This window comes from Lepidochelys olivacea (genome assembly GCF_965140295.1).
Source record: "Lepidochelys olivacea isolate rLepOli2 genome assembly, chromosome: 16".
NCBI classification, from domain to species: domain Eukaryota; kingdom Metazoa; phylum Chordata; order Testudines; family Cheloniidae; genus Lepidochelys; species Lepidochelys olivacea.
The window spans coordinates 9,069,837-9,086,841 of NC_140426.1; the positions used below are offsets into that span (position 1 = coordinate 9,069,837).

Genomic DNA, 17,005 nt, shown 5'->3' on the forward strand with positions numbered 1-17,005 from the left:
AATTATGAAACATATTTAAATAGGATGGTTAAATAGGCCAGTACACCAAATTCCATGGCTACCTTTCCTCTTTTAAATTAGTGTTCACACATCTCCAGGAACACGAGTGGCCCCAAGCATTCATTCTTTGTTACTTGGGTATTTGCAAGCAGCATGTGCTGGGGCACTAACAAGGGTGCAGAAGAAAGGGAGAACGGGAGGCAATATTTAAACTTGTTAACAAGCAAGTGGTCTGACCCGATATTTTTACATATCCTGTTGTTGCCATATTACATTGTTACCTAAAAAACTGGCAAATGTTTATTGGTACAAACCATGTGATGTAGCAATTCCTGCTGTCAGCTGCCTGACCCTATTAGGCTGTCCCTGCCACTCCAGCAAAGAAATAATTTTCACAACAAGTGGTTTTTCTGAGCTTGCTGCTGGCAGTGACTAACTTCTTGAAGGGTGACCTCTTGTGACACTGACCGGTTAGTGTCCAAGTGTCACAAGCTCTAAAACAGCAGGATGCAGTCAGGTTTAAATACTGGTTGAGCAGTTATCATAAAAAGAAGTGCCTTGATTAAAAGTGTAACTTTTTGTTTAAATACATTTTGTGTACAAATTTTCCCCATCAACTAAAAGTTATTTTTGGAGAGGGGAATATATAAAGAAAAATAACATCACTGCTCCTTCTGTTTGGTAATATTTACTCTTGTTTTAAAATAATTAATGCTGGGATTTTTAAAGGAGTTAGATGCCCGAATCCCATTGAATTTTGAAGTCAGACCCAAAGTATCTCAAATTGGGAAACCAAAAGCAGTGGCCTAAATGTTGGCTAAAGTGGCATGCCCGAGGTGACACAGTGAATCAGTGGCAGGGCCTGGAGTAGAATCTAGGTCCCTGAAGACCCATCCTCATGCTCAGTACACTAAACGAAGAGCTTGTCTATGCCACCCTTCAGTCTGGACCCTGCAGTGGTGTGAATAGCAGAGTGTCCCCAGAGTGCTGAACTGTAACACCCCCATGTGGATGCTGGGGGAGCATGAACTAAAAGGTTCCTAGGTCACATTAACATAATCCTGTTCTGAAGAGGTTTTTGTTCGTGTGACGAGGAACCTTTTAGTTTGTGCTCCCAGCATCCACATGGGGGTGTTACAGATCAGCACTCTGGGGCGCTCTGCTATTCACACCCCCGCAGTCCAAACTGCAGGGTAGTATAGACATAGCCTAAGGCCACTTTTCAAACTTTTGGCCTTTGCCTCCCTGTGCCTCAGTTTTTCTATCTATAAAATGGGCAAGTTTCATTATCGCCACCTTTTATACAGCACTTTGGGATTTAGAGATGAAAAGTGCTAAGTATTTTTATTATTTGTAGTAATAAAATTAAGAAGATTATAATCTTTCCTTATATCCACTTTTAGGTGATTTTAAATGCTCTTTTGGGTATTTAATGTGTCTTTGTATTTGAGACACATAGATAATTAGGGCTTGGAAATTGTCAAAGCCTCCAAGAACATCTACATTGGTTTGGACAAATCTAGTATTATAAGAATAAGCTGCAGGAGGTGAAGAGGTACATTTGTGGGGGGATGGCTAGAGAATTTGCCTTTGGTATTACAGTATTTCAGACTGGGCTATGATTGGAAAATTGCGTTAAACCAGTTAAATGCCATTCCCTGTCAACTGAAAAGTCAATGTACTGACAATGGATTTGCTTTTAAGATAGAGCTTCATGCTCTAAGGCAATGGCTCTCAACCAAGGGTACGCGTACCCCTGGGGGTATGCAGAGAACTTCCAGGGGTACATCAGCTCATCTAGATATTTTCCTAATTTTATAACAGGCTACATAAAGAGCACTAGCAAGGTCAGTACAAACTAAAATTTCATACAGACAATGACTTGTTTATACTGCTCTATCTATAATCCTATGATTTTGGCATGGGTTTTTTTTTACTAAAAGTCATGGACAGGACATGGGCAATGCACAATAACATCATGGAAACGTACACAGGGCTGGCATTAGGGGGTAGCAAGCAGGGCAGTTGTCCAGGGCCCCACGCCACAGGGGCCCTCCCGAAGCTAAGTTACAGGTGGTGGTACTTGGGTTTCGGCTTCACAAGTGAAAAATAAGCTCAAGTATCATTTTGAAAGGTAAGTACAATATTTATATTCCAATCACTTTGTTTTATAATGATATGGTAAAAATGAGAAAGTCAGCAATTTTTCAGCAATAGTGAGCTGTGACACTTCGGTGCTTTTTATGTCTGATTTTGTAAGCAAGTAGTTTTTAAGTGAGGTGAACCTTGGGGTATGCAAGTCAAGTCAGACTCCTGAAAGGGGCACGGTAGTCTGGAAAGGTTGAGAACCACTGATCTAGGGCAGTTTCCCTTGACACATGCATGTTTTTAATGTCAAATTTTACCCTTCAGGCTACTGCCTGGGTTCTACTGTAAGCATGTTCCAGTGGGTCACAAGGTCGTTCCATCAGTAAATTGGCATTTTCAAGCAGAAAGCCTCTTCTAAAACCCTCTGATGGATAAGAGCTGAAGGCCTGATTTTTAAACATTTCCAAGCATACTCGTTGCAGATTAACCTTGCTGAAGCTTTGGACAGAGTACTGTTGAAAATTAGGTGATTGATGGCACGGAGGTCTCAATGCCTTGCTCTCCATTTGCAAGAAAGAAATGCAGTTTTACTAGATATTGGTGATGTGGCTGTATTCTGGGGATCTATAATCTACTATAACAATAAGTCATCAATTACGAGGACTTGAAGGTGGTTTGCTTTGTTTTTGTAGATCAAGTAAAGGTAAACACTTAGCTTTTACCATTAAAAGACAATTTAAATAGGACAGAGGTTTGTAGGTTGCATCCCTTTCCCCTTCTCTGTAGCTTGCCTGATTTCCTGGGCATCAACCACACTGCGGGTTGCATTCAGAATAACAATATGAGGTATGCTGGGGCCAGTTCTCCTCTCACATCAGCTTCTCACATCAGTTTCTCCATTGATTTCATTGCTGTTACTTGTGATTTAAACACATATAAGGGAGAGCAGAATCAGGCCCACATCAACTCAAGCAGAGATTGCAAGCTGGCCTTGAGTTCCAGCTTGTTTTAAGATGAACTCTGTGCTGAGTCAGTCTTCAGAAGAATATGCATTAGGAGCCATCACTTTATTTGCTCTTTTATATGTATTCATTCGACTTTCTGAGTCCTGATTTTCAGAGGTGCCAAGTCCCAGCATCTCCAGATGAAGTCAATGGGAGTTGCAGGTGCTCAGCACCTTGGCAGATCAGGCTCTAGCTCAGTGATTCTCAAAGCCGGTCCGCTGCTTGTTCAGGGAAAGCCCCTGGCGGGCCGGACCAGTTTGTTTACCTGCCGCGTCCGCAGGTTCAGCTGATTGTGGCTCCCACTGGCCACGGTTCACCGCTCCAGGCCAATGGGGGCTGCGGGAAGGGCGGCCAGCACGTCCCTTGGCCTGTGCCACTTCCTTCAGCCCCCATTGGCCTTCAGCTCGAGGACCTTTCCGTATGAACAGCCCTACGAGAAGAGTTATGACTGTGTAGTAAGGCTGCCTTTGCCCATAAACCCTAATGCATGCCCTTGGCCTGAAGTTTTGGAGATAAAACTAACAAAACAAATCTGGGAAAGGTTACTGTTTCTGCTGGAGCTGCGTTGATGGCAGGTGTATTTTGAACTGTGCTAACATACCTTGTGGAACTGTGTTAAGGGTTTCCCACTTAGTCTGCTCATCCACTGGAAACAGAATACCTAGTCTAGGGTATGGGATTGAATCTTGATTTCCTTTCTTTCTTTCTCTACCACTTCCCAGGGAAACAAAGCAAATGCCTTGGGCAGATAGCTACTGAAAAGGGGGTTTTATATAGTTGCAAGCCAGTCTGTCCCCTTAATGAACAATTGGCTTGCTGCACTGTCTGACTATTGATAGTTCTGTAAGAACCTTGATGGTATGTGAAGCAGCTTTAATTCCTTTTTATCAACAAGAGTTGCAGGTGCATCTTCCTTATATTTTTTTTTAAAAAGGCAATGCTTACAAATTGGTCTTTGTTTCCAAGGAAACAAACCTGACATGCTTGAGCTGCACGAGTTGCAAACGCTTACATTTAGCAGACATGCCGCAGGATTATATGGTCTGCATATTATTTTTAAATTACCTTCAATTTAAAGGTAAAGAGAGGAGGAGGGGATGGAATTCGTCAGCAGGCTATGCCAATTTGTGTGTAATTAAAACCTAAATAATATCTTAGATTTGCCTATTATGATGTAAGGAGAACACTGACCTGCACTGAAAATGACGGACCTACAACACATCCCCATAAAGAAAGTGTCACGGGGCCAAATTGCTACTTCAGTTTGTGAGTATGGGTGATATGATGAAATGTTTTGGGAGAACTAAAGGCTTGCGTGGATATAAACACACACTTTTTACATAGTAAATTTATCATGGGTCACTTTACTAACTGTCTTGCATAATGACAGGTTTCAGAGTAGCAGTCGTGTTAGTCTGTATCCGTAAAAAGACAAGGAGTACTTGTGGCACCTTAGAGACTAACAAATTTATTAGAGCATAATCGGATATGAAGTGAGCTGTAGCTCACGAAAGCTTATGCTCTAATAAATTTGTTAGTCTCTAAGGTGCCACAAGTACTCCGTTTCTTTTTACCAACTGCGTTGTACTCCAAAATATACTATGGTGAAATGCATCTCACTGATGCTCTGCTCGAAAGGATGTGTGAATAGTGAATGTCAATACTTTGAAAGTGAACGGGAAGCCATCATCAACACTTTACTACCCCCAAAATAATTTGGTTAAAGCTAAAAACTACTAATTGGCTGTGGAGTGCTATATTGAATTTGTGTGCGTGTGTGTATATATAAATTGTCAATTCATTGCATACCAAATGTAAGCTACATGCGAGAAATGTCCACCTGGCATGTGAGTATGCTGTAGATAGATGAAAACGGTACCTTTAACTTGGTTTATTTCATTAAATATATTTGAATCCCCTTTTTGTCATTCGGGTGGCTCTAATTTGCCTCCTTGGAAATTTAGCTTAGAAAAAGAGGCACTCTCCTGACCCAGTTACCCGCTAAGCTAGTCCAGGGATTCTGTGAAATGCTGTGTTGTGAATATCAGGTTGTTCTTCGAAGGCCCAAAACAGTTGCATTGAAGTAGACACTGTACATGAACTAAAGAAGTGTTAGTTATGGGATGCATAGAAAACCCCAGTGTCAAGTAGTGGTGCGCATGGACGGTTAACTGATTTCAGTGTCCAGAGGTTTTTTGGCTAAGACCCAAGATAAGGAGTAGGGTGTAAAATAAAACTTTGTCAGGGCCAATGGCTAGTTTTGTGCCCATTCCTGCAAACCGTTACTCATACAACTAGTTTTTCCTTATGTAAGTAGCCCTGTTGAACTAATGGGACTACTCACGTCAGTAAGGAGTAAAGGTTTGCAGAAGAAAGTTCATCGTTTTCACAAGAAGAGTAGTTCACAAGATTTGCACTGTGCCAGTGAAAAATGCCCGATGGACTTCAATATTCAGTGACTTTGTGTATTTTGTAATTTGTAAAGAAGTTTGGAGGGAAAAAATGTATTTTGCTGAACTAGTGTTGAAAAATGAATTGAGGGTTGACTGGACAACAACAAATATCCTTGTTTGTTTGGTTTCTTAAAAAGTAATTTGATGTATGTTGCAATTTTCTTTTCCCATCATGCGTTGTAACTTTCCTTTGGAATAGTTTTCCAGGTAATATAGACTAAATTAATGTAGATTTAGTTTTAAGATGAAAAGCACTATTTGCATAGTGCACTCAAAGCATCAGTTTAAGTCTGCTGTAAATGCATTTTTTAATGACTTCTTATGAAAATGTTCTCATCTGTGAAAGGCCTAAGGTGAAAATATGCTAGTTTCAGTGTCACTGTTAAATGCTACTTTTTGCATAAAGCTTGCCAGAGATAAGATGTTCTCCTTGCTTTTGTTCTAAAATAATGCTTGACAACTGAAAATGCAGCCTGCATTCCACATATTGAAAGATTAACCTTGATGACACAGTGGATGGAAACAGTGAGGTTGACTGGATCATGATGAATCCTGCACCTTTTTTGCTAATGACACTTCCTTATGCTTACATTTCATTAAAGCTCTGAAATGGCTGAAGATGCCTTTACTGAGCATGCTCCAGGGTGGAAGCTGCACCCATAGAGTGAGATGGATTTGTGGCTGAAGGAGTTATAGGCCTGAAGTCAGGATCTGGAAGGAAACAGCAGCTCTCTTCAGACAGAACCACAGAGGTAGGGGAATTCTGGAAATTTAATTCACGTGCCATGGGGCTTCCGTAGGGATTCTGATTTGGGAGTAAATAGACCAGATGGAATGGTTCTTGAGGAAAGTGTTGGAATTGATTCAAAAACAGCATAGTTAACCACTCACATAAGATGGCTTCAAACTGCTTCCTGCTGATCAGCGTGGAGGATTTTAAAATAATGACCTTTACTGACTTGCAAACCTATATAAAGAAAGAACCTGTCTAATGTTAGGGTTATGACATAAAGCAACAACAGGCAGGCCACTCGGAGACAGGGCTGGCAGCGAAGGCTTTGGATTTGTCTGATTGTGCCTTCATGTTGGAGAACATGTGATCACGCTCAGTGTAGGATTGTGGTAACCTCAGTTGTTAATTATTATTATTTGTAACACTGAAAAGGAGCAGATCTACATTTCAGTTTGAATCCAAAGCTGTTTGGGGTTATGGGAGTGCAAAGGAATGTAAAACTAACTCCCTTTTTTATTTTGCATTCAAATGATTATAAACAAATTAAACTCCATGAAATCAATTGTCTTTCTAATTTTGCAAGAAGTGGGGAAATATATATATTCTGCTCCTTGGCCGACATGGTGATTTATGCTAGTTGTCAGGCTGGAGTCAACAGGGTTTAGTGTTGGCAAGTAAGTTTGAGGAGAAGAACAGCAATCTGTTATCTGTGTTGGGTTGGGTTTTTGCATTGGGTGTGCAGTTGCTAGCTTTTTCCATGGGATTTTTAATCACCAGCTGACTGGTGCAGTAGAAGGAGGTGATTGACTTCAGTTGGTGTACTAGCAAGCCACATGGTATAGTGTTAATAAAACATTTAAATTGGCTGTCAGTGTTTGTTGTAGGGAGGTGTAGTGACAGTCTTACTTAGTGTAGAGAAAGGGGGAAGTTTGGTGATTATAGAAACATCTAGTCAGTGCTGAGATACTGTATATACTCTATGGGGAACATGGTATTGGCTGTCCAAATTCATATCAGCCTGGTTCTAAAAAAAGATACAAATGAGGGTATTGGATTTAGAACAGTATGAAGAATGGAGTTTTGGAATTATAAAGTTAGTGCATTTTGCATTTTTCATTAGCAGAAATCTCTGTGATTATGGTCCATCTTTAGACTACATCCGGTAAAGGAGTTTGACTCGTTAGGACAACTCTGGTTATTCCTTATAATGTACTTTAATGTGTGACTGTTTAAGAGTGAAACCTGCAGGTTTTGATTTTATTGCTCAGTTCCAGATGACTGCCTTACATGGTTAGATCAATCTGTTGAGTGATGAGTCAGTTTATTACCTAAATTAACGTGCATATTTATTGCCCAAACCTGCATTTCTTGCACATCCAATTCTCCCATTGCCTTTGCTGAGAATTGTTAGAGCACAAGGAAAGCATGACGCAATCATTAAATAGCTTGTTTGATTTATCAACTTTGTAGTAAGTTTGGTGTCAGTTTTAAAGTGCCTTTCAGAAGGTCTGTCCTGCGCCTCAGACCTCTATGGTACATGTCTGGATATATAGCATTTCTCATTAGTAATAGGTGATGGTGGGCTAATAGTGGAGAAGTGTATGAGGAAAAAATAAGTGTGTGTATATGAAATACATGGATTGTGACAATGCAGTTTATAAGCAAAGCTTTCATTTTCATTGGCTCATATGTGGAATATATTTATAGCTTTTCATGATTGATCTCATTGGCTTCTTCTCCCTCCCCCACTGAGTCTCTGATGTTGAGAAAATTGGGGCTGAAATGATCATGTATGGTCAAGTCTCCTGGAAGAGGAAGTTTGACTTAATAGTTTCAGAGGCTAAGGCTCATGTGACACTTTCCTACTGTGTTTGTGTGAAAGGTAAGATAGCCTTAAAGGTCCACTGCCATCTCATGGCAATTGCTGAAAAGCAGTCCCTTTTAGAGACAATTGAGTGTATACATCATGCTTTGTGTGTTTCTCTCCCCTTATTGCTAGTGATATTTGCATGAAGACAGGATCTTTGCTTTTAAGAGTTCATTTCCTCCTGCTCTCCCTCACACAAATTCATTATGTCAACCGAATCACTTACAGAGCCATCACCTGTGATATTGCAACCAGAGGTTGATGATTTGGGGGAATTTTAAAAGCAACATGAACAGATGAATCCCAAAGATAATATTTTCATGTGGCTGTCTGTCCGTAATGCCACAAAATTAGGTGGGAGGTCAGTAGAGGGAAATACAAGAACATATGAAATTTAGAAGCAGAATTGTCTCTAAAATGATCTTCAGCATTTCAATGGAGCTGCAGCAAAAGTGAGAGTGAATGGAAACAGCCATCTTTACTGCCTGCTTCACTGACATAAGGCTATGATCATGACTAGTATGACTTTGCTCTGTGGATCCACTGAAATGTCTTTGATCCCTGCCACGTCTCCCCTCCCAAAGAAAAATAACAATACTTCTCTTTGCTGAGCAAATGGTTACTGTGGTTAAAGCAATAAGCTGGATCTCTGTTCTTGAAGGTGAAATATGCATGATGCATTTGGTACCCTGGCAAAGCTTTATTTGTACAGTACAAGCTTCCTGTGTGCAGAAGCTAAATGAAGGGGAAAAGTGGAAGTTTTGCATTTCCAAAATAGAAATGTTGATTGCCAAGTAACTGCATGTTAAAGCTGAAGGAATTTGTAAATTAGGATTGTTAGGAATACAGTATGTTCTGAATTACATACACCCTGTCTGCCCATTATAAATTTAACCTTTTCGTTCTAGGGCTGCTATATTAATGAGATATTCTGCACAGTCTTATAAAAACGCAGGAGCATCTTCCAAAGAGCTCATATCTCACCAGCATCACCACAGCGTAGGGTTTCACAGCATTCTCAATAGACAGTCACGGGGCATTTTTACACTTCAGAATGGCTAACAACAGCATCAGACTTGTTGAGTTTTTGGCTTTAAAACCTTTAAAGACACCCAGCTTTCAGAATGTGGGGTGGAATGTGATTGCAGCAGCATAATTCACAAGCTGACCTCTCAGAATATTATCGAATTATGATTCCTGTGAGGTGCTGAGCGAGCATTCAGCACCTTCCACGCCCATTCGAATCAATGGGAGCTCAGGGATCCAGCCTTCTGTTTAAGTAGGGTGACCAGACAGCAAGTGTGAAAAATTGGGACAGGGTAGGGGGTAATAGAAGTCTATATAAGAAAAAGACCCAAAAACCGGGACTGTCCCTATAAAATCAGGACATCTGGTCATCCTATGTTTAGGACATAATTCCCCTAAATAGTCATTGAGGGAGCAAGGAGGTGTTCTAAGAGATTGTGGTGGCACCGATGAGCAGTTTTTTTAACAATGGAAAAGTAAACAAGGGTTCCAAGAGAAGCACCCTCATTTTTAGGGAAAGTTACTCTCTCTCTTAAGATCACCTCTTTGCCGTACTTTTAAGGTAGCTTCAGAGAAGACAGAAAAGCAACTTCATTTCTGGGTAGATGTGAAGTATGAATTGGAGAGGGAGGCAAAATATTGCTCTTCTCACAGAAGGAAAAACCTCCCTTTTCCTCCCACTTTTATTTCTGTTGTGAAAAGGACATATATAATGGTGTGAATTAAGCAAAAGCTTCTTAGGAACCATGAGTCCTTTGTGAAGGAAGATGGTTGTTCTGCTGTCTTTCTCTTTAAATGTGAGGTCCTAAAAGGATATTCAAACTCTGAATCACAGAAATTAGGCCAGAGAACCAGGAGTTTAAAAATAAGATTCCTGTTGTTTTATGGTCCCCTGTAGAACACATTTAAAAAAAACAAAACAAGTGATAAGCTGTCCCTGGGAAAGGCAGTCCACACTAGAGAGAGTTTGAGGGTGAAATTTCTCGGGTATACTTAGGTTAATTCAAGGGGAGGGGGAAGGAAAACCTTACTTGGAAACAAATGACTGTTTTGTTTAATTTGTGTGTGAATTCATTCAACTAACATCCATTTTAGAGAAAGATTTGATTTTCCTGAGGGGTGGATGGAAAGGAAAGATCAATTCAACTTGATTTTACATGTGTAAAGTCACTGAATAGTTAAATTGTTCAACCATCTTCTCATCTGAAATGTCAGTAGTTTTCTGCTTCAATCTGTGTGTGTGAGAGAGCATGCGAGGGGGAGAGAGAGAGGCAAAAGATGGCTCCTCTTAATGTCTTGCAAGATCTGTCTAGAAAGAGGTTGTGTCTGTGCACTGCCTGGCTTCCATGAAATGGCTGCAGTTTCCACAACACTGAGAGAGGCTGAAAGGAAATGGTCTCCTATCTGAGCATGCTTACTGTGGCATAGGAACCTGTAGAGGGAGCTAGGTCATGTGGCCTAAGCAGGAGTGTTGTTCATGTGGACCAAGAAAGAAACAGCAAGAAGCACTGTCTATAGCTTCCATCAAATACCAAGCACCTTAAAACAACAGTGCAGCTTTGCCCTGGGCATCAAACAATAACATGATAGCGTTTGGGTCTGACGGGACACAGTTAAACTCCAGAGCTGCGAACAAGACTGTTGTTTAACTTCACTCGTAGGTATTGTAACTGATTATCTCAATGTGACTTGCAGCATTCCATTGAACGTTAGTTCCAATTTCTCTCCTGAGACATGATGCACACAACAGAGTTACTTTAGGATATTGGCTTTTCGATGCCAGTGTGATGCAGCTTATGGTATGTGCAGTATTTTAAGGGCCGTTTAGAAGCTATTGTTTTCTCTTTTGCCTTCATAAATGTAAAGAACTTGACCATTACCTCACCAACCAACACACAAATAATCTTGATCCTTTTATATAGTGTCATTGTGACTTTGTGAAATGTTCCTGGTAAGATGCTAATTGATTGCTTTGCTTGAGTTTTTAGTATAATTGCTGAAACCGTCCCACTATGTTGTCTGAGGATCATCAGTGCTTAGTGCTTTGGAGGAGGTGCTTTCAAAATGGAGGGGAGATTTGAAAAACAAATTGGAGTTTGCATTAACTTCTGTTTTCAGTGTCTCTTTAACCTTAGCAGCGAAAACATTTCTCGCACTGAGATGCAGTAAGACGTACTGTATTAGTGAGCCGACTGAAAGAACGAATACTGTAGCATGCTTTTGTATCATTTTTTTTAGCTTTCTCTGAAAATGTGTTTTGACTAAGTTAGCTCATTGACTTTGCATTTGTAATGAGTTTCTCTGTATCCATTCCCACATTTTTAATGTTAGTTTTGTAAGATCATGCCATAAAGAAGTATAGAGGAAACATTAGACCTGTTTTAAAGCCATCTTTGGTTAGAACTACAGTAAACTTTTGTAACATTTCTGTCTGAATTGTCAGGGTTTTTTTGTTTTGTTTTGTCTTAAATAGGTTACCGTTACAACTTCCAGTGATTGATAGAAAGGCCAGAAAAAAATCCTATTATAGATGTATTATAACTGAATCAGACAAAAACCCAGTGGGGGAAAGTGATATCCTTGCTTTATTCTGTCATCTCAAGTTTTCTTTCTTTATCAATTTCATCCCCTCAGCTTAGACTGGTGTACTTTAACCATTTGGTAGTGAAACTTGTCTGAAGTGCTTGGACAGAGGAAAAGAATGTCGTTTTAGTTGATGCAGCATTAGGGAAGATCCCTGCTGTTGTTTAACCATTACAACTTAACATGTACTGTATATGGGGAATGGTGCAATAAATACTTGGTTTAGAGCAAATTGAGACTGTTTACGTTTTCAGCTTGCTACAATAAAAGATCATTAAAGTCCCATGCATTGCTATGGACACTAAGAGAGGAAAGAAGGGGAATCTTGTCAGATATGGGTTCGTAGCTCAATGTTAAAACTAGAAATGTAGTATACTTGATTCTTATGCAGTGTCTGAGGAAAATAAAATCATTGGACATTTCAGTATCGCGCTATGGATTTTTAAGGTCTGACACAGGCTAGGTTTTCCTCTTCATCTCAGTCCATTGTGATGCAATAAGTTGAATGAGTGTTTGTTTTAATCTTGAGAGAAACGTCTTCAGTCCTAGTTGATGGGAAAGTTGTATTTTCCATATTCAAGAACTAACAGGAGACATTATATTCTATATGAGCATTTCCATTCCTTCTCTTGTCTCCCTCTGTTCTTCCCTATCCCTCCCTTCTCTGTGGGAGGTTTTCCTGAGAAGTATTAAGCACAGAAAACCCCTCATTTTGTATTATGATAAATATGTCACTTCTTGCATTTGAATCCAGTCCAGTTGATCTTTGCTTACAGATGTTCCTGTAAGTTGCTCAGGCAGTTTGACTGGGAGCTTTAGCAGATATGGGGGTTGCCAAGAGTTTGTGCTTAATTGTTAAATGGAATGGAGACAAACTGCTTGTGATTTTGAAGCTAAAACTTCTTATTTGACCTTGCTAGCTGAGCTAGTCGTATCATATGGTTTGACATGATCTCAGCTCAGAACTGCAGCACCTAATACTGTGCTATCCATTCATTGACTTTTCTTTTCAGTGACTCTGTTTTGTGATATGTTTTTAAGGCTGGTTATGTAAGGTCATATTGTACTATGAATCCCTGAAGTGAAAAACTGCAGTCCTTCAACTTAGCATATCAGATCTCAAGTTCACTTTCAATTGGATACTGTAAATTTACCGATTAACCCATGTGCATTTAGCTCAGCATTCAGAGGGTGCACAGTTTATTACACAGAATATAATTAGCATGAGTGTCTTCAGTTTTAAATGCTAATATGCAGCATCTCCTTTTGTAGGCAAGAGCTACTCTTGAAGGCCACTGAAACAGAACACATTATTGCATGGCTTTAAAAGGTTTTTTCAGGCTAGTGATCAGTCATAGGTGTGGCATTATGTCAGAATGCTGACAGATTATCTTTATTAACTGTGTATTGTACCAGGACAGAGGCAGTATCCCTGTGATGCCTGAGATAATAGTTGTTCCAATGGAAGCCCTGAAGTGTGCAGGTTCTCTGTGAAATGGCTGCAGCTTGAACAGTGAAATGGTCTCCACTGGGCATGCTCACTCTGTAGAGGGAGCTTTTATCACATGAGCAGAAACTGAATCACTGTTCATGAGGATCTGGAATATGCAACTCTTTGAGTCTTCATCAAAAGAAGACAACAGATGTCTGCAGGTACAGTAATGTCTAGTGTCCATCCTCCATGTGTCATAAATAGCAGATTCCCTCAGGTTGTGTCCGCAGACAGACTGTTGTCAGGTAGTAAAGGACAAAACCTTTGAGAGGAGGAAGACAGTTAAGATAATAATGGCTGGATTTTTTTATTTATTTTTTGCCCTACGAAAGGAAGAACAGCACGGCAGAAATATATTACATATGGATGCAGCATGCAGGGTGATGTGTAGGGCTTCATTCAAAGGAGGAGATTTAGAGAGTAACCTGCTCAGGAGCTTGCTTTGCCTACTTTCTGCCTGTTTTCTGATGAATGTTTTGTTCAATAGACTGTTGTACACAATTCTGGGTCTTAAGTTATGTGCGGTGAAGGACGCTTGCACTCAGATTCTACAAATTCAGTGAGTCTTTCACTTATCTAATTTGTTGGGGAGTTCTTTGGGTTGTTTTTTTTAGCATGGAGTCTCTCTTTCAAATGTGTGGTTCTGTATTGAACTCTCCCCCCATTTCATATAAGTGAGAGGAGAAAATTCTGGAATCTTTAAACCATTTGAAGGCTGATCTTTCAAAGACAAAGGAGAGGCCTGCAGCCACATTTCATTTGCTTGCTAGAAACATTTTGACAGTCTTGCCTTATGTCAAGGAAGCCTACAGTTTTGCTTTTGGGGTGGTAGGAGGATGAAGATTGTATTTTATTGTGGGGGAAAGAATCCTTTTCCAATAACCTGCAGTCCAGATTCGGGAATGATTGAACCATTGATATTTCATTTTATTTTATGGCAAAATAATCATGCTGGCAGATTATTGAAAGTGTTGACTAAAATCCTCACACCTAGTTCTGCCATGTACCTTTTTTGTTTACATTATGTGTAAAGAGCCTTGTGGTCTAGTTTACCATGGACAAAAATGACGACTTTCAGTATAAGGGGATATATATTCCATCCTTGACCTTCAGTGTTGTCCCTTGATTGTTGCAGAGCTTCCAGAATTGATGATATTACCAACCCCTGCTGGTATGTAAAATCTAGGCCTGTAAAATCTGCTTAATGTTACTGCCCACACACACACGCACGTGTGTACATACACACACACTCTTACTAAGAAGAAAGGTGAAAATACCATCCTAAAGAAACCTGTCCTACAAATGTAGGGGAAATGATGGACAGTCTGTAACACCCTGCTCCAAATGCCTGTTGTTTATGCGATAGTCTGAAAATGTTCTTAAGAATGTCATTTTTCCTCTTTTGAATGCATATTAAGAGCCTGTGTATTAAAGCTGTTGGGGAAGAGACAAGCAAGGTTTCTTTTCCAAAGATAGTACTAAGAAAAAACAAATTCCCTGCCTGAAAGCGAGTGATCATTTGCAGTCCAGAAAGAATGTGTTTTGGGTTGCAAGTAGGCTTGTGATAGAAATGCTGAGATAACGTGGACTGACTGTGGTACTAAGAGTGCTCCTATGTTATCATGGCCATGATGATATCGGTGTGATGGAATATTCCTAAGCATTTTAGGCAGTCTGGCATTGCAGACTGAAACCTTGCAAATGCTTTCAAAAGGTGATGCTGAAATGCCCACCCTGTAACCTTCTGTTCTGTTTTAAAATTTGGGTCAGTTTTCAGCGGTGTTAGGGTTAATAGCCATACACCTGTTTGTTTTTAGGTCTTCTTTTTTTCCCCTGTCATATGAAACTGAGCATTATGCTCGTTTTTATAGTTACAGTACACCTGGCTTAACCAGCCTTCCAAAAACTTCATGAAAATTTACTAGCCCGGGCACACTATTTTTTTGCCTGCCTTTACCATAGTTATTCTGGAGAGAAAAATGATATTGGACTTGTCCTCAAAATTATTTTTCATTCGTCCCAAGCAAATGGGCGAGTCCAATTTTTGCTAGTCCAATCTATATAAATCTATGTAGCTTCCTGTGGATGAGACAGAAATGTAGCTGATGTTTAGTTACATATGGAAAGTCAGGACTTGCTGTAGGATTCAGGCGCTCTTACTCACTTCCACTGGAGTTGGGAACGCTCAGCACCTCTGCAGATCAGGCCCTTGGTGGTCAAAATGAGACTTCCAGCTTACCATGGGCCTGATACCTAAGGGCACTCAGCACCCTTCAGTTGTTTTGAATTGAGGGTGCTCAGTATCTTGAAGGATTGGGCTTGTGGTGCGGAGGTGCTGTTTGGATCTGGGCATTGCATGGAACATGAACATCCGGGCTGGTTGTATGGCAGGTTTTGTATTTTTCCTCTTCTCCTAGCATTTGAAAACCTATCTAGTTATACTGGTATGCTGCAAGAGTCCCAATGCCAGTGTGACCTCTCTTGTACGGTACCATCTCCTAATGAAAAAGGATTGCATGCTTCTTTGAACCATGGAAGGGAAATATTTCATTCAGATAAACAAGGTGTTTAAGACCCTCTGCCATTGTGACTAGCAGGTTTGTAAGAGGAGGAGGGAGATATGGTTTGACATCAGGTGCCTTTTATTGTTTGTTTTATCTTAAACAATTCTTCCCTTCCATCTCTTTTCCTGATACTTGCAAGGGTCAAGGAACTAGTGTGGAGACTTCTGTTCAACCAGGAATCAGAGAATAATGTTGCCTTTCCGTTGAAGACTTGAAGCACTTAAAAACATGTAGTAACTGCTGTAGGGCCTTGAAGGAGCTTGTGTTCTTCCTATGCAATCTACTGTCAATACCCTTAGCGTCAAATCTCGAACTTACGGCTCAATATCATTTTCAGAGGTCCTTTCTATTACTGCACATTTTAAAGAGGCTTGAAATCAATTCCCTTCACAAAGGAGAACCTGGAAGTTGTAATGTGATCTTCCCTAAGTCCCATTTCCTTCTTCCCTCTGTAATGAACCTCCTCCCCCCTTTTTACTTGAAGTTCACTTCTTGTTCTAGCACTTTGGATCTTCTTGTGGTGTGCAAGACAGCCTGATTTGTCTCTGGCTATGCTGAGGTGGTGTTGGGGTGGGAGGCAGAGGGGAGTGAGGCGGAATGGGAAGGTACACTCAGTATGTAATAATGCATGCCAGAACATACAGTAGTCAGTAAAGCAGCAGGAGTGAGACACATACACAGTATAAGCTAACAGGAATGTGTAAAAAAACAAACAAACAAAAAAAACCCACGTTGATAGCAGGATAGCTTTTGAATGCTCTAGGAGCCAGAATAAGAGCTGTTTAGACAGTTCCTTCCCTCTCCTCTCATCCAAGGCAATTCATTTTCCCTTTAAATTCCATCATAGAGGTGGAAGATGGTGGGGGGAAGGTGTAAGGGAAGTCTCACATGCACCGTTCCCTGAGTCACTGCCATTCTGAGCAGTAGAATGCCTCGTGCAAAGGAAGCATTTAACAAATTGTCCTTCTTCCAAGGATGAGGAAACTTAGGGCTCTTCTGGCATTTGCTCTTCTTCCCAACTCGAAGCTGCTTTCACTTGTAAAGTATGGGGTTAGGCATAAAAGGAGAGAGAGAGAACTGGAACACAGAGTAGCTTTAATAGCCTTGCAAGGCTTTTCATGGAGCTCTTGGTGTTAAATGAGGAACTTTTCCCCCTCCTCCTTCGTTTTCCTGTGTGCCTGTGAAAATATTCTGC

The 17,005-nt window shown here is 40.4% G+C and overlaps 1 protein-coding gene across 8 annotated transcripts in view; it reads left to right on the top strand.

The window, feature by feature from the left end:
- Positions 1 to 17,005, top strand: part of EHMT1 (euchromatic histone lysine methyltransferase 1) — a 168,455-nt gene that overhangs the window by 45,585 nt on the left and 105,865 nt on the right. For 2 of the 8 annotated variants that reach the window (XM_084649790.1, XM_084649793.1), the window contains exon 1: positions 13,313 to 13,407. The exons of 5 other annotated variants lie outside the window; for them this stretch is intronic. In XM_084649790.1, the coding sequence (XP_084505916.1) occupies positions 13,345 to 13,407 (63 nt within the window). In that variant the 5' untranslated portion in view covers positions 13,313 to 13,344. Of the gene's footprint in view, positions 1 to 6,147; positions 6,298 to 13,312; positions 13,408 to 17,005 lie in introns of those variants that run through there. One more of the 8 variants, XM_084649798.1, reaches the window with a different exon arrangement.